We start from the raw sequence: 23502 nt of genomic DNA on the forward strand, positions 1-23502 counted from the left end.
TGGACGATAAAGATATCAATCATAAACATTATTTATCTGAAATAAACTGTATGATTTTGACAGTTTAATAAAAAATTGTACAAGTTTTAGAAACATGTCTGTACTAGAGATGAAATCATCAAATTCTTTATTTTGAGCAAGTACATAGTTCCTTTCTCGTAATAGTTATTCTATGTTATCAAAGTTTGAATAAGAAACTTGCAACTAGTGTTTGACTCATCATAATACATGATACTTACCATGCTTAAAGAAGCTTAGAGAGAAACGGAAAGCTATCGACAATATATTTTATCGGGACATTTTAATCCTGTTTTAGCATAACCACTTGATGAAAAAGATGTCCGCCGTCACGTTCTTGTGCCATGATATAATATGACGCATTTGGTATTTATTGTAAAACGTTATCATTGTTATTGCAACCTTTGTGCCTTCAACCTTTGTATCCTTTCCATCACACTCGTATGTTGTTAACTGATCTGTTCGATATTAAAGTGACTTTCATCTTTTGTTTTCCTTCTTTTTTTATTTATTTTTTTGCTGTCTTTCATCAGTGGCGTAGCGTGGGTCATCCGATTGTGGGGGGGGCACCAACCATGATTGGGGCACCGGGTCTCATTGGGCGGAGACACAAGCCGTTTTTGCTCCCCCCCTCCCCCCGGTGCCCCTGAGCAAACTACGCCTTACCACTCCAACCAGAATTAATGAAGTACCTATCTGCTGCTGATAAGGGTAGGCCTATTGATGAAGTAGTCATCTAATGCTGATTATGATATCAGTATTGATGAAGCAGATATCTCTACTGCAGTTGATAAGGGTATGAAGTAGACATCTACTGCTGATGTAGTATTGATGAAGTATATTTAATTTACTGCTGATAACGGTATTGATGAAGTAATTATGAAGGTCTATAGGCCTACTGCTGCTAGCTAATTAATAATATCAGTAGCCTACAAACAAACAAAAAAAACATGATAATAAACTATAGTGAAATATGATGACTTCTTTACACAGAACACAATCAATCAGAAGGTTCACTCCATAGGCACCCATTTGTTGAATTGAATATAACTTTGAGAGTCTTTTAGCAAAGTAATATTCCAGTTTCCTGGTATACAAAATCATATTTTTAAAAGCATTAAAAGATGACCACCACATCTACATCTGTAAATATATGATAATAATATCAGTAAATTCAGTGCGTTACAAAATACTCACGGTAGCTGATAAAGGTAGGCCTATAGGTAGCTATATCTACTGCTGATGTATTTCCAAATGTCGTGCCTAAAATTGCCCCCCCGGCCTGCCAATAATTGCCCCCCCCCTTGGCCTGCCAAAAATCAAGCCCCCCCACCCCCCCATCCCCGACCGTCTCGGACATGCCAATATACCACCCGCATTCTTGGATTCCTTATGATTTGCGGAACCGAAGAGGGGGGGGTTGAGGAGAGAAATGGGTCGCTAAAAAGTATTTTAGGTCTAAGGCATAGGCCTACATATCAACCAGGCTGGCCAGCCTGACCACGGAGAATCTGGGATGGGCAAAACTTCTCACGGGCGAGGGGCGTTCAAATGATCACCAATCAATTAAGGTAAATGTGAGCTAATGTGGCACGCAGCTCCCAGGATCACTCAAAGTGGGAAATTTTAGACATTGTGTTTTGTATTGTATCTTTAAAAATAATGATGGTAAGTAAAAGTATACATTTTCAGAAAGGAAATCTCAATTTTTTTAGAAAAGTGGGGGTATGATGCTGTGGATCACCTTTATTTATTCTCGGATAGGCCTATTCATTGGTTGAACTTGGCCTACTTGATTATAATAAATAAATGGATTTGGTTAAGGGGTACTACTCCCCTGTGGTAAATTTGTGACTATTTTTGCATTTTTCTCAAAAATTAATAACACATTGGTAACAAAAGTTATGTATATTATTGGGGCAAGGAATCCAATTACTACACTGAAATTTCAGTGAATCAATACAAGCGGTTCAGTAAATATGAGAGGAAATGAGGTACATCCTAGCGGTACCTCATTTTCTATCACAAGTATCGAACCGCTTGTCTTGGGTCACTGAAATTCCAGTGTAGTAATTGAATTCATTGCCCCTATAATATACATAATTTTGTTACCAGGGTGTTATTCGTCTTTGAGAAAAATGCAAAAATATTCACAAATTTATTGAGGGGTGTAGTAACACCCCTTAATTAAGGAGGCACGCAGCAGGATCACTCAAAAAGTGGGAAATTTTAGACATTGTTTTGTAATTTTGTGTCTTTAAAAGTATTGATGATAAGTATCAGAAAGGAAATCAGCAGATTCCTGCAAAAATGAGCAGTTTTGTTTGTTTTTTTTGTTTTTTTTATCTTCATGTATTTTTATTAACAAAACAAAGAAATCACATAGAAATCACAAGAAATCACATGGAAAAAGCAACAAAAAAAAGCAGCATACAAAAATAGATTACAGTGGTACAACTAAAACATTATACAGTGTACAAGTGAAAAGTTACAATTCAAATCTCCATTTTTTTAATGCATAGATAATTTACCTTTCCTCTTAGCAATATAATATTCAGTATCTTTAAGAACATTCAGAAAAGTTTTAAATGAAACGAAAGTAGGTTTTTTTCTTGAAATTTACACAGATAGATATGATATTTCAAACATAAGCAAATGTAAGTGATATATTTATCTAAGGGCACTCCAAATAATTTATCAAATGTTGACAAATCAAAATCAATGTCATGTTTAACTTTGATAACTTGAACAAGCGCCTCCCAAATAGGTTTAACAATATCACAATTGCAAAAAATGTGGGAGGAAGTTTCTGGAGCTTTATCACAAAAAGCACAGTTGGGAGAATCTTTTCTTTTGATTTTAAATAAAAAATCATTAAAAGCAATGGCATCATGAAAAAATTTGAAATAAAATGAACGTAATTTGGAACTAATGGAACATTTGAAATTCCTAAGATGAATTTCTTCCCAATCCTCAGATCAGAATCCACAGTGAAGCCCGCAAAAGTTTCCCAGGAGGAAATTTGTTTATCTGGAAGGCACTTGTCCAACATCAACGAATAAGCATATTTAGGAACTTTTGGAGCATCGATTAACTTCTTCACAAATAAGTGCCCTAAATATCCAAATTGATGAAAATTGCATATTTGTAGGCCTATTCTAAAGACACAAAACTAGATTCGGTTTTGTTAAATTTTTAAATTTTTTCTTCGTTTTAAAAATATGGGTCAAAAAAGGTCCAAATTTGACTTTTTTTTTCAATTTTGACAAAATTTTTGGACATTTTAAAGTATATTTTTAAAACGAAGAGAAAATTCAAAAAATTGAGAAATTGGTTTTTTTTTTAATAGGATCGACGAGAGCGTCAGACCGAAACTGGCTGTGTGTGTAGGAGACTACATCCGTATACTTAGTAGTTGGTAAATACGTCACCTGGTTAATTATTCATAACTACCTTGATACATGGATTACCAAAAGTAAACATGGACGTGCAGTGCGTGAAATGTAGTAAACAGCAACATGAAGTAGCAATTCCGCGAGTTTCTTCCATAACTCTTGAAGATTTCAATGACAAATATCTTGGAAAAGGTAACGGTATTGTTTGTTGGTTGTTGTTTTTTTAGGACAACGAATTGTTCACAGTAATTTAACTCTTTCGTGTAGAAGTAGGTAAGCTTACAAATGTACAATGACCTGTCGAATTCGGAACTCCTCGGAAGTACTGCCATGCCACTAGTATCACATACATGTATCATGCTACATTGCAGTCTCTTTTTAGTATACTTTTAAATCTCACTTTGGCTAATCATCCATCTTTGAGTATGATTAAGCAGTAAATAACGACACGTTTATTACACTCACGTTTGGCTGGTATATACGTACGGTACGGCAATAACCAATGGCATGCCAATGAAAGCATGAAAGTTGATAATATTAATAATGTATTGAATTTGGAATAATAAAATATACCATTTTGGATTTCTATGGGAAATAGTTTGCGTGTGATGTCAGGGCAAAGGTCTGGTTGACAGGACATCATACGCAAACTGGTCTTTTTAATTCGACCGGTTTCAAAGTTCAATTATAATGATTTGCGCAGGTCAGAGATTTAAACAGTTTCTTTTATGGTGGTACTTCACCCTTGGATAAATTTGTGACTATAAAATTGCATTTTTCTCAAAAAATAATAACACACTGGTATTATATTAGGGCAAGGAATCCAGTTACTACACTGGAATTTCAGTGACTCAAGACAAGCGGTACATTATTTCTGATAAGAAAAAAGGTACTGCTAGAATGTATCACATTTCTATTAAGGATGTGAGCGAGTCCCTGGAATTTAAGTTCCGCCCGTGCAGCCACATACTCAGGAGCAAAAACCATCTGCTCTATATACCTGAAGGACATTATATAAGCCTGACCCAGTTTGTGTGAAAAGTTTGCCTGTAAAGTTTAATGGCATCATAGTGAGTTGATAAACTTGCTCCCTATGGTATAATTTAGCCAAAATCCAATTACATTACAATGAGGACAGAGTTCAATGTGAAAGAGCTTCGTTGTTTTACTTGTTTACATAATATTTTGCAGATGTTATATTTTCAAAATATCATTGCTACATACACACAACTGTTTAAGGAGACCATTGCAAATTTTGCACTCCACTTTGGACTTGAGCCCTGGTGATACACCCATCGAATGTGTGTCATCAGCCTCAGATCGGCCCTCAGACACGCACATACAGGCATAGAGTTCTGCAGTAGCATGTTTTGTTGACATTTTGTGTAATGTTTACATCCATGACAGTTCTAATACCATCAACAGACAACTCAAATACAAAGGATGTCAGTTGGCAATCTTAATGTTATGCAATCAAGTTTACAACACTATCACTCTTACAATGAGCAGAAAGTCACTGAGTCATGCAATTCAAGCACCAATATTGATTACCTGAAGTGGCCTACTGCAAATGACCAGATATATAACCTTTCTGATTTTCTTGTAATTTTGCATATATTAACAAAACCATGTTTTCCTTGAAATTGAGCAAATAGAATTAATTGTCATGTCAATTTGGAGTTATTAGGGGCAACTAAAACTGATATGAGGTAAGTTTTGTATGTTTGGAATCTGTATTGCCTATTCTGAAGGAATGATTGCCATGTAAACAAACCATCCCTTGGCCCATATGGACATGGTGTACTACTTTTCAGTACCCTGTTTTCCATGGGTGACTGTATCACCATGTACCCTGGTGATACTTTTACCCCGGGTACTTTGATGTTTTCTTCTCAATATAAAACATGTTTCATTGTGTTTTGAAGTCCCAAAGTATGTCAAGGAGCTTAAATAAGACCAAAATATATATTTATCCTGAGTAAGCAGTTGGACAACCACATCTTGAAAACATTTTTAACCATTTCTGATATACCAAATCTGTATGTGCTTTAAAACCAATATATCGTAACAACCAAATATCACATTTTTTATTTTGTAGTCTAGATTGACAAGTATAAACATGGGTAATTTCAAATGCCTGGCACTTAAGATAACGGAGGTGTGATGATAGAGGTAGAACTTTTTGAATGACCCCCGTAGTTGAACTTGAATATGATGATTTTTGCTTTAAAAATGGCACGACTGGTGCCTTACCACTTTTTTGTTTTGAATTGGACATTTAATACACAGTAAGAAAGAGAGGGTTGACAGATAATATTGCATTAATTTCTATCTTCATACAGGAGAGCCAGTGGTAATCACAGATGTTGCTGATAAGTGGCCTGCTGCCAATTGGACGTTAGATTCATTGACTGAAAGAGTTGGGGATAATATTGCATTTATAAGGCAACAAACTGATCAAGAAGCCTACAAAGTAAGTCTATGTGTTCATTGTGTTGTGTGGCGGAAATGGGTGTTAGCAAGAGAGGGCCTCCTTTAGTTCAGTCATGTGGTTTCATTGGCTATAAGCAGAGTGCACCAGGGCAAAAAAATATTTTCCTGTTTTGCCAAATTATGTATTATATGTATCCGTTTTGTTTACACAATGCTGTGATCTGAACCAAATAGCGCTAAGACTGCATTTTGTGAAATTCACGAGATATGTGCGTCCTACTTAATTTGGTAATTTAGGTGTAATGATATTGCTTTTGTTTTAAGTGCACAGATTTTTTTTGTGTGTTTATAAAAAGAATTTATCCACTTATCTAACCATTCACCCATGCATCCAGGTGGGCAGGACATACACGATCAGAGAGAGTCCTCTGAAGGAATACATTGCCGACCTACGAGCTGCCAATAGCAGGGCAAGAAGTTCTTATTTGGCTGTACAAAATATCAAGAAGTCTTTCCCAGAGCTACAGGTAAGAACTTGAGCAACATGAACAATGTCTTCAATTTTATATGCTTAGCAGGAATTGAACCTTGTGCACCACAGATTAGATTACACGGTCTTTAGGGGATATGTTAAAAAGCGGTCTTAGATGTCCTGTGTACATACAGAGACCGGTACATGCATATTCATAACATGCACGATTTGAGTTTTTTTTTAATCTTTTGCTTTCCTTTTTCCAACTAACACTTTCCTCCTGGTGTTTTCACTGTTTCTTGTTCCTGTTGAACCAAAAAAAACATGACAAATTACCAACCTCAATCGTGCACTGTCTATGCATATATAGCACAGTCAAGTTTATTTGCCGCCAATTTATGCACAAACATATGATTTGTACAACATGGAGGACAGAGAGGTTTTTGGTTAGGACCCTCTCCTCTTTTAGTGCATGAAGCCACAGGTCCAATTCCCTGCAGTGGAAACTTGCTGTGATAAAATAAACCAGAATTTAAATGGTAATTAATATCTGTAGGTTAGACTTCCACTCTCCCCATGGTGCATTTAGAATTGTGTAAATGAACCATGATAGCTACTCAGTCCCTTGGAGGGGATGTTACGCATCGATTCAGTGTACAGATACCTGTACATGTATGTATCTCATAGTCAGTTTCAAAAAGAGTAGGGTGTTAACCACTGACTGTCCAATACATCATGGTACTGTTTTGTCATGGACCCCAGTGGGCTATTCTACACCAGGCACAAAAAGAAACTCGTCAGTTATATTCATCCTTGCTGTTCAATAACATGATAATTTTGGATTATTCTGAAATAAACATTTTGTTAATTGGACTTTTCTTTCTCATTTGACACCCTGTTCGTGAACATTGAGCAAGAATTGACCAAGATATGCGCCTCCAAACTCTCAAACCCCAAAATGAAAAGTTACAATTTTAACGATTCAATTGTGCCTGTTACACTGTGTGCTTTATTGATTGGCCCGTGGTGCTTGTGTGCAATACAACGATGCATTCCCATTGAAAATTGTTGAAAATGCAACTTTTGATTTTGGGGTTTGAGGCTTTGGAGGCACATATCTTGGTCAATTCTTGTTTGTTTTTCACTAACAGGGTGTCAAATGAGAAAGCAAAGTCCAATTAACAAAATGTATATTTCAGAATAATCCAGCATTATCAAGTTATTGAACAGCAAGGATGAATATAACTGACGAGTTTCTTTTTGTGCAAGGTGTAGTTTAAATCCATACACCCTCTATATGGAAGACATGCTATAAGTCTTTCACACAGGGACTGAATTTCAAATGGGGTTACCTGATATAGGTCACTCCATTTAAAATTTGTACCCCCTGTGTGGGAGATTAAGTTAATTGACCTTTACCTCTCATGGCTAATTATTAAGCCACTGAGCTGAGGTTTTTAACTTTTTTGTACTCACCAAAGAAACTGTCAAAATTTCACCAAAAATGGTTGAAGAATGCTCAATTTTGCAACAAAAAAATTGTTTAAAAAGCCTGCCTGGTGAAGTTAATCAAAATTTAAAAAAAAAATGTTTCCCAGATATTCATCTAGTTTAATAAAAAAAGAAATTATTGAATTTATGTTGCCTGAAAAGAATTTGGATTTAAAAGAAAAAAAACCTTCTATGGGATTTACTCACAAACTGAGCATTTTTGCCAAAATTTTACCTAACAGGTGGATATGTCAAGACAAGTCTTTGCCATTCTAAATACGTGTACATCCATATCAAAACGATGCACTTGTCGGCTGAACATGTGTCTCTTTTTACATCATAGTTAGGAATAAATACCAGACTCATCTTAAGTGGGGGTCACTTCAAAACATCCCCAAGTTACATTGTTTAGGAATACAGAGAACATTCTTATTCCTGCAGAAGCCGACAAGTGCATCTAATCGTTTTGATGTGGATGTACACATATGTACTTTAGACCAAAAATTTAGCAGTTATGCGGCCCAAAGGTTTCCGTAATTCCAGAGTTAAGACCAACATTAACATTATATTGAATTTGTACACTTACTTTTCAGGATGATCTACCAATTCCTGGCTATGTGGGGAAGCTGCACAGAGGCCCCTACCTCTGGATAGCATTAAAGGGGCACTATGGTAATTATCAATATATTTTTTGCCTAAATTCATGAGTTCCTGAGAAAAGTATGTTGTTTGAAGCTGATTGTAAATATGAATTGGAGCTTACAAGTAAATAATGTGATTTCCACAAACTACTGAATGCCAAACCAGGGTTGTAGATACATTGGGTGGTGGAGCCCACTGTTCCCTTCTGGAGCCCGCAACTAAAGGTTAATTTTAGTGCTGGGGACCATCACTCAAACTCAAACTTAATGGTGCCTCAGTCAAATAGATTCAAAACTTCAAAAGTAAAATGGGTAAAACTGAAATTTAAATTAGTATAGTTATTTGAAATTGTTTTAAAACGAAGTACGGTCCGATTTCATCGCTTTGGTTGAACAAACATATTTGTGACCCAATCCAGTCCACTCAGGCTAAAGTCATGTTTTTTTGTTTTCCAAATTGTCCAAACCCCATATTTATAACTGATTTGGTTGCAAAGTTATAACATTTTTACATGTTCATAGTCTGTGACTAATCTAAAATCTAAAAAATAATCTTGTTTGGCATACTTAAGCTGATTAGAAAGTTGGTTTCTAACCTCTTTATACTTCTTATAATCATTAATCTTCTTTCCATTGGTTGAACAATCTGTGCTTTCTACTCTGAATTGCGCCATGGAGAGTCATTTGACTAATACATTTAACAGACTTTTGAGGAATATAAGTACACATGGTCTGCATAAAGGCTCCATGGAAACTTATCCAAGCTTGGTCAACATCATATTCATTGAATTGAATATTAAGCAGCTCCCTATTAGCTCTTCCCAGTCTGCTTTGCTGTATTGCCAGATTGGTCGACTAACAGCCTTGGTTGGGTAGGCTGAAGGTTAATAGAACACTAAATGACAGTATGGTAAGTCCTTATATTTGACAGAGTCTAAGGGCCCACACTTATTTATCAGTGTGCAGACTTCCCCAACCATGCAGTAGCTAACTGCAGCCTATATGCTTAAGCTCACATTGAATGAGGTATTAGGTATGAGCCCTAAGAGAAAAGAAAAATGTGGGCTTTCCTTTGAATTCCAAACTTTTTATTTTGTGTCTAAAACCGTGCTATTTTGTACATTTTATTTTACAGAATTCTGTCATTTTGACCCTGATGATGGCTTACTGGTAATGATACAAGGCCACAAGAGAGTTCATCTCTATGGCTGTGACCTTTCACCTATGTACCCCAATGCATTGGGGTCAAAGGGTCGTACCATTCAGTCACAAGTGAATTGCATCAATCCAGATTTGGAGCAGTTCCCATTGTTCAACACAGCTACATGTTACTATTGTGATCTTAGGCAAGGAGAAATGTAAGACAATTGTTTGTATTATTCAATGTTCAATTTTTCAAAACAACTTATAATAGCATGAATTATGTAATTTAATTATTCATTTTGCTTATCGAGAGCACTTTCGAGAACTTCCTCATCGTCACCCAATGTTGTTAGCTCTGATATTTCTTGGAAATGGTTAAAGACCAACTTGATCAGATGACGTCACACAAGGCAGAGATGCCAATCCTCTGATTCATCACGGAGGCACCATGAAATTAATGAATTGTTTAACATTCCTACCAACAAATTTGGGTCGATCCTTCATGTAATTATTTTGTGTAATCTAATCCTAACTCTAACCCTAATCCTAACCCTAACCCTAATCATAATCATAACCCTAATCCTAACCCTAACCCTAATCCTAACCCTAATCCTCACCCTAAACTAACCCTAACCTTAACCCTAACCCTAACCCTAATTTCGTGTAAAATTACATGAAGGAATAACCCAAATTTGACAACCTCTGTGATACAGGAAGGTTTTGTACCCATAGGTTGCATGTTATTCTGAAAACCTCCATTGTCTTTCTTTGTCAGGTTATACATCCCGGCATTCTGGTGGCATCAGGTGACATCGGTGGAGACGTGTATCTCAGTCAATTATTTCTATGGGGATGCTGGGGAAAACCGGTACCTCACTAAAATAATGGTAATTATAAGCCTCTCAACCTTAAAAATCAAAATCTTAGGATATTTTTATACATTCAAATCTTAGAAATCTTGCTACCATGATACTGGAGACAATCGGATTGTGAAAAGAGTGGCACAGTTTTTGGTACAAGTTGTGTGTTCTCAAGAGCTATAAAATCCTCTTTGTGATTAAGGCCTAAAAAATCATTTGATTGGCGTAATCCGACCGACCCTAGAAATAGGTCCGACCCTAGACTTTTTTTCTTATTTTTTTGCAAAACAAAAAATTATAAAAAAATTTAAATTAAAAAAAAAGAAAAAAAAGTTCCAAGGTCTTTATCAAATGCAATTTACAGGTTAAAAGTGTGTGTGTTAAAAATTTAAAAAAAATGCCTTTTTTTATGTTACGCCAATCAAACATTTTTTAGGCTTAATGCAACCAGAACTAATATGCAGGTAGAAAACTTGATGACAAATTATGTGTGATTTAGAGAAGAAATTATTTTTTTTAATAGCCTCTGTCATGTAGGGCTCAAAGGATCATACAGGGGATATGCCCATTTTGTTCAAACAGCCTTTAAAATGGACAACACTCAAAGGATAGGAGTGACTTTTGCTAAGAAAATTTACCATAGAAAGTGTTTCAAATCCATTTTAATTCCTAGGTTAACAATATACACATCTTTTTGTTTACCAATGGCATTCAGTTACTGAGGCTTTTGAATTTGATAAAGGATTTGAGTAGCATGAATTAAAAGGGCACTTCGTGATCCACAGCCTCATCCCCCCACTTTTCTCAAAAAAAGTTGAGATTTTTATATCACTGGAATACTCTGGCTACATAATGTTTATGTACAAAATATTTCTTGCAGATTGATTTGTTCAACAAAGATATCGCAAAATTTGAATTTCGTTCTGGTGCACCAGAACGAAATTACAACGTATTGTCTATGGAGCAGTGTAATACACATAATCATGCATAACTCGCAAACGCAAAATCGGAATCAACTGAAATTTTGGGAATATGCTTTTTCGTGGATATGTACTGAAAATGTCATAAAAAGAGGATGCTAGGATCACAAAATACTCCTTTAAATCTTGTTTCATCCATTCTTACAACTTGTTAACATGTTTTGTCTTTTGCAGAAACCCCCAATCTGGCCAACCTTCTCACATTGGATCCTCAACATCGTAGAACAAAACAGGCTGCTTGAATCCTTCCAAAGAGTGTTAGGTCATCTCCCAGAATCTTTAGAAGCTTTCTTGCTTAATACCTGGCATGAAATACCGTCCAGTGAACAGCTTAAGAGACTAGTCAAACTTATAATGGACTATCTTGAGTTAGACAAATTGCCAGAGGTGAAAAGGACTAGTAAGAATGCCCCCATCTTGAAAATTAGGGGCTTGTTGTGGAGGAAATAGACGGGGTTGTGTCATTATGATTATAAAACCGTCCCCAAAAGAGTGCCGTATGGAATATGCCAAGTATGGGAATCTCCAGGGCCAGGTGTCCATGGGTAGGCATGCTCATCATCGAACTTTGAAAACACACATTCTTTTTTAGCGATTTCATACATTTTTTGCTCTACAACAGTGCCCTTGTTTGGTTAAAATGCTATTTCAAAGATACCCCTTTCTTTTGAAACTGAGCATGCCAAGGTTTGTAAGGTTTGTGCATTTGTGCCCATCCACCACAAACTGGTCGTAAAGTCGGCATTTTCCATTTTGAGATACAATCAAAAACAGTATATGGATTTCAATGTAAGATATAAGAAATTTGACCTTTGATGAACCATAACTTTACTTCCAGATGTCCAATGAAGCTTGTTGAGGTGTCATTTTAAAACTGGAAGTGCATTCTTTCCAAATCTGCAATCAACAGAAAATGATCTAGAGCCGACTTTACTACCACTTCGTGGTGGATGGTCACATTTTAGTTTTCCAAAATAAGAATTTCTAGCAATATTATGAGCATGATGAATGATTGAATATGCACATTTATTTTCTTGATTCATAGCTTAATATCACTTTTTTTTTTTAAACAACTGTGCAAATATACGAGTGGATATTCATACGTAGTGGTAGATAAAATGATGAAAGAGTTTAACTTCAACACTAATTTTTTCGCTCACCTGGAACGTTCTCACCATGCAGTTCAACTAGCATCTTCCAGGTGAGCGAAAAATAGTGTAGTGTTGAAGTTAATCAACTTTGCAAATGTGTTTTGAAAAATTACCTCTTTTTTAAGTGTTTCGCGGATCATCTTTCTTCAGCAGAAATTCAGGCGATATTTCTGATAAGCATGCCTACCTGCAGATACACAGAGTTTGGGGGCCTAGGGGATGTGCCAAATACCAAAATGGCTCTTCACTATATTTCATATACCTTCCTCGAGTAAAATCAAATTTTGGGATTTTCTCAAAAAACTGTTGATTTTTGCAGGAATCTGTTATGCTTGTTAGATTCCTTGCATCATTTTCTGTAAGAAATTGTATACTTTTATGTACTTCGCATCATGACATTTAGAGTTACAATAAAAATATATCGAAATTACTCAAGAAAGGTATACAAGTTCCTGCGATTCTTGATTTTGAGAAAACCGCAGTGATGGTATGGATTGGTAAAGAGTGGCCGGGATTAGCCAAGCAGCTAAAATACAGTGGCATAACTAGGGGGGCAACGTGTCCCTGGTGCCACCCTTAGGGGCGCTAAATTGACCAATTCAGCATCGATTCTGCGCCCCTCCAAGCGATAAAAATCACAAATTTCGGGTGCTTTGCACGCATTTCAGCACAAAATCAATTGAAAGAACATTTTAAGACTGATATTCAACTTCTAGTAACCAAAATCAATTAGTGATAGGCCTTATTTGTCCAAAATTTTGCGTGTTCCGCTCGCAATTGTTTCAAGAATTGAGGGGGGGGGCATTATGTATCCTTATTAGCCCTGGGCGCCACAACCCCTAGCTACGCCGCTGCCCGTGTTTAAGATATTCTCGGGTGGCGGGTAGGGACGCCAATTTTGTTTCTTACCCCGGGCGCTACCAACCCTAGTTACGCCACTGCTAAAATGTGACATCTGAAATATGGAAATGTTGTCTGCATGCATGGAGACCGTATAGGATACATGTGTTGGACTTGTATCATTCTGAATATTACTATAGTAGAAATTTCATTTGAATGAACACAGCTGCCAACAGTGCAGCAATTGTCTGTGCACACTGCATGATGAACATATGCATGCATGGTGTGTGCGTTATGCGGAAGTGAATCCAACGCACTCGTGATTGCTTAGTATTTTCATTAAAGGCCTATTCCGTCATCCCAGGCAAGGTGTAAAAAAATATAAAATTGTTTATAAATTGCCTAACACTAGAGTTATGAACAACCACCGTAGGAAATTTAAGTCATATCATATAAATATTCATGAGGTCATGTCGTGTGAATAGGTCATGCTAAATGTGAATATTCATGTACTCATGTGAAATATGAATATTCATGAGGTCATAACAATATTTTCCTGGTGTCATGAATATTCATAATTTAAGCTAATGTGCCAAATGGACAATATTCATAATATTATGTATTAGATTATTTATGTGAAAATGTATTGATGAAGGGTAGAAATGTTTTTAAGAGTCTTACAATAAAATATATTTTATCAGTGCATGATGCAATTCAGTCTTTGGTGACAAACATGTGATGTCAGAAAGGATTTTTTATCCTTTATATAACCCGACATTTAAATGTTTTCTAGCAACCTTTGCCAACCTTTTGCGAATAATATCAAAAACGATTGATGTTTGCTGGGAAATGCACTCAGTGATGTCGTCAACTGTACATGTTGGTAGCAAATACTTTCAGTGCAGTGATACTGTTTACTGAAGATAGCAATACACTCACAGATGCTGCTGCTGTAGGTAGCAAAATATACTCAGTAATGCTGTCTACTGAAGGTAGCATATACACCCAGTGATGCTGTCTACTGAAGATAGCAAATACACTCAGTGATGCTGTCTACTGAAGGTAGCAAATACATTCAGTGATGCTAACTGCAGTGCATAACAAATACACTCAGTGATGATGTCTACTGAAGTCAGCAAATACACCCAGTGATGCTGTCTACTGAAGATAGCAAATATACTCAGTGATGCTGTCTACTGAAGGTAGCAAATACACTCAGTGATGCTGTCTGCTGAAGGTAGCAAATACAACCAGTGATGCTGTCTACTGAAGATAGCAAATACACTCAGTGATGCTGTCTACTGAAGATAGCAAATACACTTAGTGATGCTGTCTACTGGAGATAGCAAATACACTCAGTGATGATGTCTACTGAAGATAGCAAATACACTCAGTGATGCTGTCTACTAAAGATAGCAAATACACTTAGTGATGCTCTCAACTGAAGATAGCAAATACACTCAGTGATGCTGTCTACTGAAGATAGCAAATACACTTAGTGATGCTGTCTACTGGAGATAGCAAATACACTCAGTGATGCTGTCTACTGAAGGTAGCAAATACACTCAGTGATGCTGTCTACTGAAGGTAGCAAATACACCCAGTGATGCTGTCTACTGAAGATAGCAAATACACTCAGTGATGCTGTCTACTGAAGATAGCAAATACACTTAGTGATGCTCTCAACTGAAGATAGCAAATACAGTACACTCAGTGATGCTGTCTACTGGAGATAACAAAATGCACTCAGTGATGTTGTCTACTGCAGGTTGCAAATACACTCATTGATGCTGTCTACTGAAGGTAGCAAATACACTCAGTGATGATGTCTACTGAAGGTAGCAAATACACTCAGTGATGCTGTCTCTTGAAGGTAGCAAATAAACTCAGTGATGCTGTCTACTGAAGGTAGCAAATACACTCACTGATGCTGTCTACTGAAGGTAGCAAATACACAGTGATGCTGTCTACTGAAGATAGCAAATACACTCAGTGATCCTGTCTACTAAAGATAGCATATATACTCAGTGATGCTGTCTACTGAAGATAGCAAATACACTCAGTGACGCTGTCTACTGAAGATAGCAAATACTCGCAATGATGCTGTCTACTGAAGATAGCAAATACACTCAGTGATGCTGTCTACTGAAGATAGCAAATACACTCAGAAGCTGCTGCTGTAGGTAGCAAAAATACTCAGTTATGCTGTCTACTGAAGGTAGCAAATACACTCAGGGATGCTGTCTACTGAAGGCAAATAAGTTCAGTGATGCCAACTGCTGTACATAACAAATACACTCAGTGATGCTGTCTACTGAAGATAGCAAATACACTCAGTGATGCTGTCTAATGAAGATAGCACATACTCAGTGATGCTGTCTACTGATGCTGTCTACTGAAGATAGCATATACACTTAGTGATGCTGTCTACTAAAGATAGCAAATGCACTCAGTGATGCTGCCTACTGAGGATAGGGTCAGTCCATGTCGAAACAGATTGAGTGTACACCCACCCTCTTGGATTTTGCTCTCCTTTGGCTCAGGGGTACCTTTCATGGATCCCTAGGTGAGGTCACAAGAAAAAAATTCAAATTCCATTTCGTTTGCGAATGGCGGGCAATCAAAGTTTGGCGACCTCGACCAAAATTGTGAATTTAAGGGGTCCAAATGACAAAGTGCTCTCTTTGAGGGGCACTTTCTTCTTAATTGAATCAGTTGTGATCCTCTTTTTGAATGTGGTCACTCACTGGCTGTGTCTGAAATACCTAATGCCAAAAAAGATAGATTTCGGAATTTCGTTGGGATTTCAGGGGGGTCAAAATCAGCACTTCGTACTGTTCAATCAAATTATCTTGATTTTGAAGGACCCATGATAATGTCACAGTGCACTTATAGGTCCTAATTATGTTCAGAATGGATTAACCATATGCCAATGTCTATGAGCAATTAAAAAAAAAGAGAAATTTCTAGACCCCTACAGAATTTTAGGCCCCCCCTAAAGTGGTTCAGCCACAAATGGCACTTAAAGTCGGCAAATTTTGACCCCTAATAACTTTAGGTGTACACCAGATATGAATTTCTAGTCTTTTGCATCTGAAAGAATGTAGTTTAATGTTACTAGGAACATAAGATTTGTTTTGTATTTTTGTGTTTTAGTATTAAGTTGACGCTTTCAAAAATAGTCATTTTTGCCTAACATACCATGCATACAGGATACGGTACAAAATGCCAATTTTAGTATGATATTTTTTATATTTTTGATCACTTTATAGCCATTTGTATTATTTATCCTGATATTTCAAGTTGCTCTTGAGTCAAGTAATAAGAAAAAACTACTTTCTAATCCTCTGTATGGATTTTTAACGGGGTCAAAAATGCACTTCCTGGCAACGATGCACATGCAAAGTACAGGTTATGGGGGTCAAATTTTCAGAATGCTCCCAATTATGTCAAGTAATATATCAAATTACTCGTATGGTCATGAGGATAAAAAAAATGTATAGTTTGTTATGTGTCAGACCTTTCAGGAGGGCGCTATGACGAAAAATGTTCATAGGTCAACGACCTTTTGAAAGTATCAAAACACAAAAATACAAAACAAATCTTATGTTCCTAGTAACATTAGACTACATTCTTTCAGATGCAAAAAGACTAGAAATTCATATCTGGTGTACACCTAAAGTTATTAGGTGTCAAAATTTGCCGATTTTAAGCGCCATTTGTGGCTGAACCACTTTAGGGGGCCTAAAATTCTGTAGGGGCCTAGAAATTTCTCTTGTGTTTGAATTGCTCATAGACAGTGGCATATGGTTAATCCATGCTGAACAGAATTAGGTCCGATAAGTGCACTGTGACATTATCATGGGTCCTTCAAAATCAAAGATAATTTGATTGAACAGTATGAAGTGCTGATTTTGACCCCTCTGAAATCCCAACGAAATTCCGAAATCAATCTTTTTGGCATTAGGCATTTCAGACACAGCCAGTGAGTGACCACATTCAAAAAAGAGGGTCACAACTGATTTAATTAAGAAGAAAATGCCTCTCAAAGAGAGCGCTTTGTCATTTGGACACCTTAAATTCCCAATTTTGGTCAAGGTCGCCAAACTTAGATGGCCCGCCATTCGGAAACGAAATTGAATTTGAATTTTTTTCTTGTGACCTCACCTAGGGGTCCATGAAAGGTACCCCTGAGCCAAAGGAGAGCATAATCCAAGAGGGTGGGTGTACACTCAGTCTGTTTTGACATGGACTGACCCGATAGCAAATAGTCTGTGTATCAAACTCTTGGAACATTACTCGTTGACTGCCGATAAACGTCCCAATAAATCGGACTGTCTACTGAAGGTAGCAAATACACTCAGTGATGCTGTCTACTGAAGGTAGCAAATACAACCAGTGATGCTGTCTACTGAAGATAGCAAATACACTCAGTGATGCTGTCTACTGAAGATAGCAAATACACTTAGTGATGCTGTCTACTGGAGATAGCAAATACACTCAGTGATGATGTCTACTGAAGGTAGCAAATACACTCAGTGATGCTGTCTACTGAAGGTAGCAAATACACTTAGTGATGCTCTCAACTGAAGATAGCAAATACACTCTGTGACGCTGTCTACTAAAGATAGCATATACACTCAGTGATGCTGTCTACTGAAGGTAGCAAATACAACCAGTGATGCTGTCTACTGAAGATAGCAAATACACTCAGTGATGCTGTCTACTGAAGATAGCAAATACACTCAGTGATGCTGTCTACTGAAGGTAGCAAATACACTCAGTGATGCTGTCTACTAAAGATAGCATATACACTCAGTGATCCTGTCTACTAAAGATAGCATATATACTCAGTGATGCTGTCTACTGAAGATAGCAAATACACTCAGTGACGCTGTCTACTGAAGATAGCAAATACTCGCAATGATGCTGTCTACTGAAGATAGCAAATACACTCAGTGATGCTGTCTACTGAAGATAGCAAATACACTCAGAAGCTGCTGCTGTAGGTAGCAAAAAATACTCAGTTATGCTGTCTACTGAAGGTAGCAAATACACTCAGGGATGCTGTCTACTGAAGGCAAATAAGTTCAGTGATGCCAACTGCTGTACATAACAAATACACTCAGTGATGCTGTCTACTGAAGATAGCAAATACACTCGGTGATGCTGTCTAATGAAGATAGCACATACTCAGTGATGCTGTCTACTGATGCTGTCTACTGAAGATAGCATATACACTTAGTGATGCTGTCTACTAAAGATAGCAAATGCACTCAGTGATGCTGCCTACTGAGGATAGCAAATAGTCTGTGTATCAAACTCTTGGAACATTACTCGTTGACTGCCGATAAACGTCCCAATAAATCGGACTGTCTACTGAAGGTAGCAAATACACTCAGTGATGCTGTCTACTGAAGGTAGCAAATACAACCAGTGATGCTGTCTACTGAAGATAGCAAATACACTCAGTGATGCTGTCTACTGAAGATAGCAAATACACTTAGTGATGCTGTCTACTGGAGATAGCAAATACACTCAGTGATGATGTCTACTGAAGGTAGCAAATACACTCAGTGATGCTGTCTACTGAAGGTAGCAAATACACCCAGTGATGCTGTCTACTGAAGATAGCAAATACACTCAGTGATGCTGTCTACTGAAGATAGCAAATACACTTAGTGATGCTCTCAACTGAAGATAGCAAATACACTCAGTGATGCTGTCTACTGAAGATAGCAAATACACTTAGTGATGCTGTCTACTGGAGATAGCAAATACACTCAGTGATGCTGTCTACTGAAGGTAGCAAATACACTCAGTGATGCTGTCTACTGAAGGTAGCAAATACACCCAGTGATGCTGTCTACTGAAGATAGCAAATACACTCAGTGATGCTGTCTACTGAAGATAGCAAATACACTTAGTGATGCTCTCAACTGAAGATAGCAAATACACTCAGTGATGCTGTCTACTGGAGATAACAAAATGCACTCAGTGATGTTGTCTACTGCAGGTTGCAAATACACTCAGTGATGCTGTCTACTGAAGGTAGCAAATACACTCAGTGATGATGTCTACTGAAGGTAGCAAATACACTCAGTGATGCTGTCTCTTGAAGGTAGCAAATAAACTCAGTGATGCTGTCTACTGAAGGTAGCAAATACACTCACTGATGCTGTCTACTGAAGGTAGCAAATACACAGTGATGCTGTCTACTGAAGATAGCAAATACACTCAGTGATCCTGTCTACTGAAGATAGCAAATACACTCAGTGATGCTGTCTACTGAAGATAGCAAATACACAGTGATGCTGTCTACTGAAGGTAGCAAATACACTCAGTGATGCTGTCTACTGAAGGTAGCAAATACATTCAGTGATGCTAACTGCAGTGCATAACAAATACACTCAGTGATGCTGTCTACTGAAGATAGCAAATACACTCAGTGATCCTGTCTACTGAAGATAGCAAATACACTCTGTGACGCTGTCTACTGTAGGTAGCAAATACACTCAGTGATGATGTCTACTAAAGATAGCATATATACTCAGTGATGCTGTCTACTGAAGATAGCAAATACACTCAGTGACGCTGTCTACTGAAGATAGCAAATACTCGCAATGATGCTGTCTACTGAAGATAGCAAATACACTCAGTGATGCTGTCTACTGAAGATAGCAAATACACTCAGAAGCTGCTGCTGTAGGTAGCAAAAATAATCAGTTATGCTGTCTACTGAAGGTAGCAAATACACTCAGGATGCTGTCTACTGAAGGCAAATAAGTTCAGTGATGCCAACTGCTGTACATAACAAATACACTCAGTGATGCTGTCTACTGAAGATAGCAAATACACTCAGTGATGCTGTCTAATGAAGATAGCACATACTCAGTGATGCTGTCTACTGATGCTGTCTACTGAAGATAGCATATACACTTAGTGATGCTGTCTACTAAAGATAGCAAATGCACTCAGTGATGCTGCCTACTGAGGATAGCAAATAGTCTGTGTATCAAACTCTTGGAACATTATTCGTTGACTGCCGATAAACGTCCCAATAAATCGGACTTAGTCACCGGTCAGTTCTCATGATAGATATCCATGGCTAACGATGGTTAACTATGAAAACATGTTAAAGGACATCAAGAAAATTTTCTAAGTTATTTATTTTGAGCTCTTTCGAGTATCGACGAGTAATGGATATATTCTGTAGATTTAGGTTTTGTCTGTGACTGCTAATGTGAGGCCGTCGTAGGTCGTACGGGGCTCAAACTCGGTGGGTGGGTGTAGCTCTGTCCTGGCAAGAAGAAGTTTATGTTCGTTAAGTCATCCGACCCCGGGGCCCCCTCCCAGGGGTCATTTGAGGTCAAATGACTAAAAACTGTCATATGGGCATGAAACTAGGTCGTACGGGACTCAAACTCGGTGGGTGGGTGACGTTCTGTCCTGGCAAGAAGATGTTTATGTTCGTTAAGTCATCCGACCCGGGCCCCCTCCCAGGGGTCATTTGAGGTCAAATGACTACAAACTGTCATATGGGCATGAAACTAGGTCGTACGGGACTCAAACTCGGTGGGTGGGTGTAGTTCTGTCCTGGCAAGAAGATGTTTATGTTCGTTAAGTCGTCCGACCCCGGGGCTCCTCTCCAGGGGTCATTTGAGGTCAAATGACTAAAACTGTCATATGGGCATGAAACTAGGTCCTACGGGGCTCAAACTCGGTGGGTGGGTGTAGTTCTGTCCTGGCAAGAAGATGTCTATGTTCGTTAAGTCATCCGACCACGGGGTCCCCTCCCAGGGGTCATCTAAGGTCAAATTACTAAAAAGTGTCGTATGGGCATGAAACTTGGTAGGTACAGTCAACATTTAAAGCAGCATTTTTGAAGGTCATTTTGGGGTCATCCAAGGTCACCATGGGTCATCTGAGGTCAAATTAGTAAAAGCTCATATATGGGCATGAAACTTGGTAGGTACAGTCAACATTTAGAGTTATAAGTTTAGGTCATTTTGGGGCCATCCAATGTCACCCTGGGGTCATCTGAGGTCAAATTAGTAAAAATTGTCATATGGGCATGTCACCATCAGCCTGGTAATCGCGCCCAGCCGAGAACCGCCAAATATGGGTAACCGCCTAGTCTATTTTAAAACTGATGCATCAATGACTATGTTCATCTATCTATATTTTTACTTCTAGTAGAGCTCCAATCTAAGGGTTAAAGTTATGTTTTAGGTTAGGTTAGGATTTTTTTAAATTACCCAGTACAGTGAACCTTATGATTTCACACCACCAAATAGTATATATGGTTGTGCGCCCTTGAATTTCACTTCTCAGAAAAACCCATTGATTCTGAATTTAAGCATTAAAATGAGCAGAAATTTGCATAATTTTAGCCAAATTTGGATTGGTCATGATTAGTAATATTAATTCCTGCAAGTGTACCACAGATGGGAGAGATCGAATAACTTTTAATGATTTTAAGCAGCCTTTTCTTTACAGAAACACCGGCATGGTTTTGCCTGAAAAATAGGAAATTCCCAGACATCGTAGACTTTGAGGGCCAGTCGTAAAAAATAATGACGGTCAACCTATATTTTTTCCCAGCCAGAGGGATCAGGCAAGGGCTGATTTCAACCATCATAGCTGTCGCTTAAAACTGAGTCGCTAATGTAAAAAAAAAATGACGTTTTCTTAAGGCAAATTTAGCACATATCTCTATGGGACTCTGATTTGGTGCTGTGAGATCTGAATGGAGCTGTGTGTGTGAGTCTCAACTTTTGATTGAGCAAGTTAGCCCTGTGCCTAATTCGTGTTTGGATTCACCGAAGAAGTGCTTTGACTGAATTTATGTAATTAAAGGCTAAAATTGAAGAGAACTGCAACATTTGCTACTAATATACCAGTGCTAAGGTGAGTTTATGACCCAAAATGTGTGTTTGAGTGAAAGATTCCATTTCGTAGAGTGACTTAGGCCCATGCAATGTAATCATAATATTTTTTAAGCTTACATCAACAATGGCATGCAATGACTCAGTGCCAGATAGAGAAGACATTGCAGTATGGTGCTAGGGTACTGGTCGGAACTCATGAAATAGGCGCCTGGATCAGGTAAGCTTACGGTTTGTGTGTTGGTTGGGGGGGTAGGCTAAGCTTATGATTCCACTACTGGTAACCCAGGTAATGTTTACAATCATGATGGTATGCAATGACTCAGTGCCAGATGTAGAAGACATCAGTATATGCATGGTGGCACGTGGGCTAGGGCACTGGTTGGAGCTCATAAAATGTGTCTATGGATCAGGTAAGCTTATGGGGGGGGTAGACTTAAGATTTCACTAATAGGCCATATAATTGAACACTTATAATTCAGACATTGTGGTCATGTTCTTCTTTGTTTTTGTGTGTCTGCCTGGTTACTTGTCCCTCTTGACTGTAAATTGCTGAAAGCCTAAGTCTTGGTGAATTTTTAACATGGTAATCACAATGCTATCTTCAGTAGATAGCAGATGTCACAGACACAATGATTCTGCTTGAAAAAAAAAATTTAACCAGCTTCTTGCTCAAATTATGCTAAAAATAAGTTAATTAGATTAAAATAGTCTGAAATTAAGGATAATCAGAAACATTTTGCATCATTCATGGAGCTGTGTGTGTGAGTCTCAACTTTTGATTGAGCAAGTTAGCCCTGTGCCTAATTCGTGTTTGGATTCACCGAAGAAGTGCATTGACTGAATTTATGTAATTAAAGGCTAAAATTGAAGAGAACTGCAACATTTGCTACTAATATACCAGTGCTAAGGTGAGTTTATGACCCAAAATGTGTGTTTGAGTGAAAGATTCCATTTCGTAGAGTGACTTAGGCCCATGCAATGTAATCATAATATTTTTTAAGCTTACATCAACAATGGCATGCAATGACTCAGTGCCAGATAGAGAAGACATTGCAGTATGGTGCTAGGGTACTGGTCGGAACTCATGAAATAGGCGCCTGGATCAGGTAAGCTTACGGTTTGTGTGTTGGTTGGGGGGGGTAGGCTAAGCTTATGATTCTATACTGGTAACCCAGGTAATGTTTACA

General features: G+C 37.8%; 1 protein-coding gene across 1 annotated transcript; it reads left to right on the plus strand.

The window, feature by feature from the left end:
• Positions 1 to 3481: 3481 nt before the first annotated feature.
• LOC140157495 (tRNA wybutosine-synthesizing protein 5-like) lies at positions 3482 to 12548 on the plus strand. The gene is made up of 7 exons (XM_072180699.1): positions 3482 to 3605; positions 5756 to 5886; positions 6242 to 6373; positions 8403 to 8481; positions 9586 to 9808; positions 10369 to 10480; positions 11608 to 12548. Exons 1-7 carry the CDS (start codon positions 3500 to 3502, stop codon positions 11881 to 11883), a joined length of 1059 nt encoding a protein of 352 aa, XP_072036800.1. The 5' UTR covers positions 3482 to 3499; the 3' UTR covers positions 11884 to 12548.
• Positions 12549 to 23502: the final 10954 nt, after the last annotated feature.

Source organism: Amphiura filiformis, chromosome 7, assembly GCF_039555335.1.
Source record: "Amphiura filiformis chromosome 7, Afil_fr2py, whole genome shotgun sequence".
Taxonomy (NCBI): Eukaryota; Metazoa; Echinodermata; class Ophiuroidea; order Amphilepidida; family Amphiuridae; genus Amphiura; species Amphiura filiformis.

Bases quoted from the DNA above. Each gene is read 5' to 3' on its own strand.
- LOC140157495 (XM_072180699.1), top strand. From the start codon at position 3,500: ATGGACGTGCAGTGCGTGAAATGTAGTAAACAGCAACATGAAGTAGCA. The intron at 5,887-6,241 runs GTAAGTCTATGT...CCATGCATCCAG, and splicing joins CTGATCAAGAAGCCTACAAA to GTGGGCAGGACATACACGAT. The intron at 6,374-8,402 runs GTAAGAACTTGA...CTTACTTTTCAG, and splicing joins AGTCTTTCCCAGAGCTACAG to GATGATCTACCAATTCCTGG.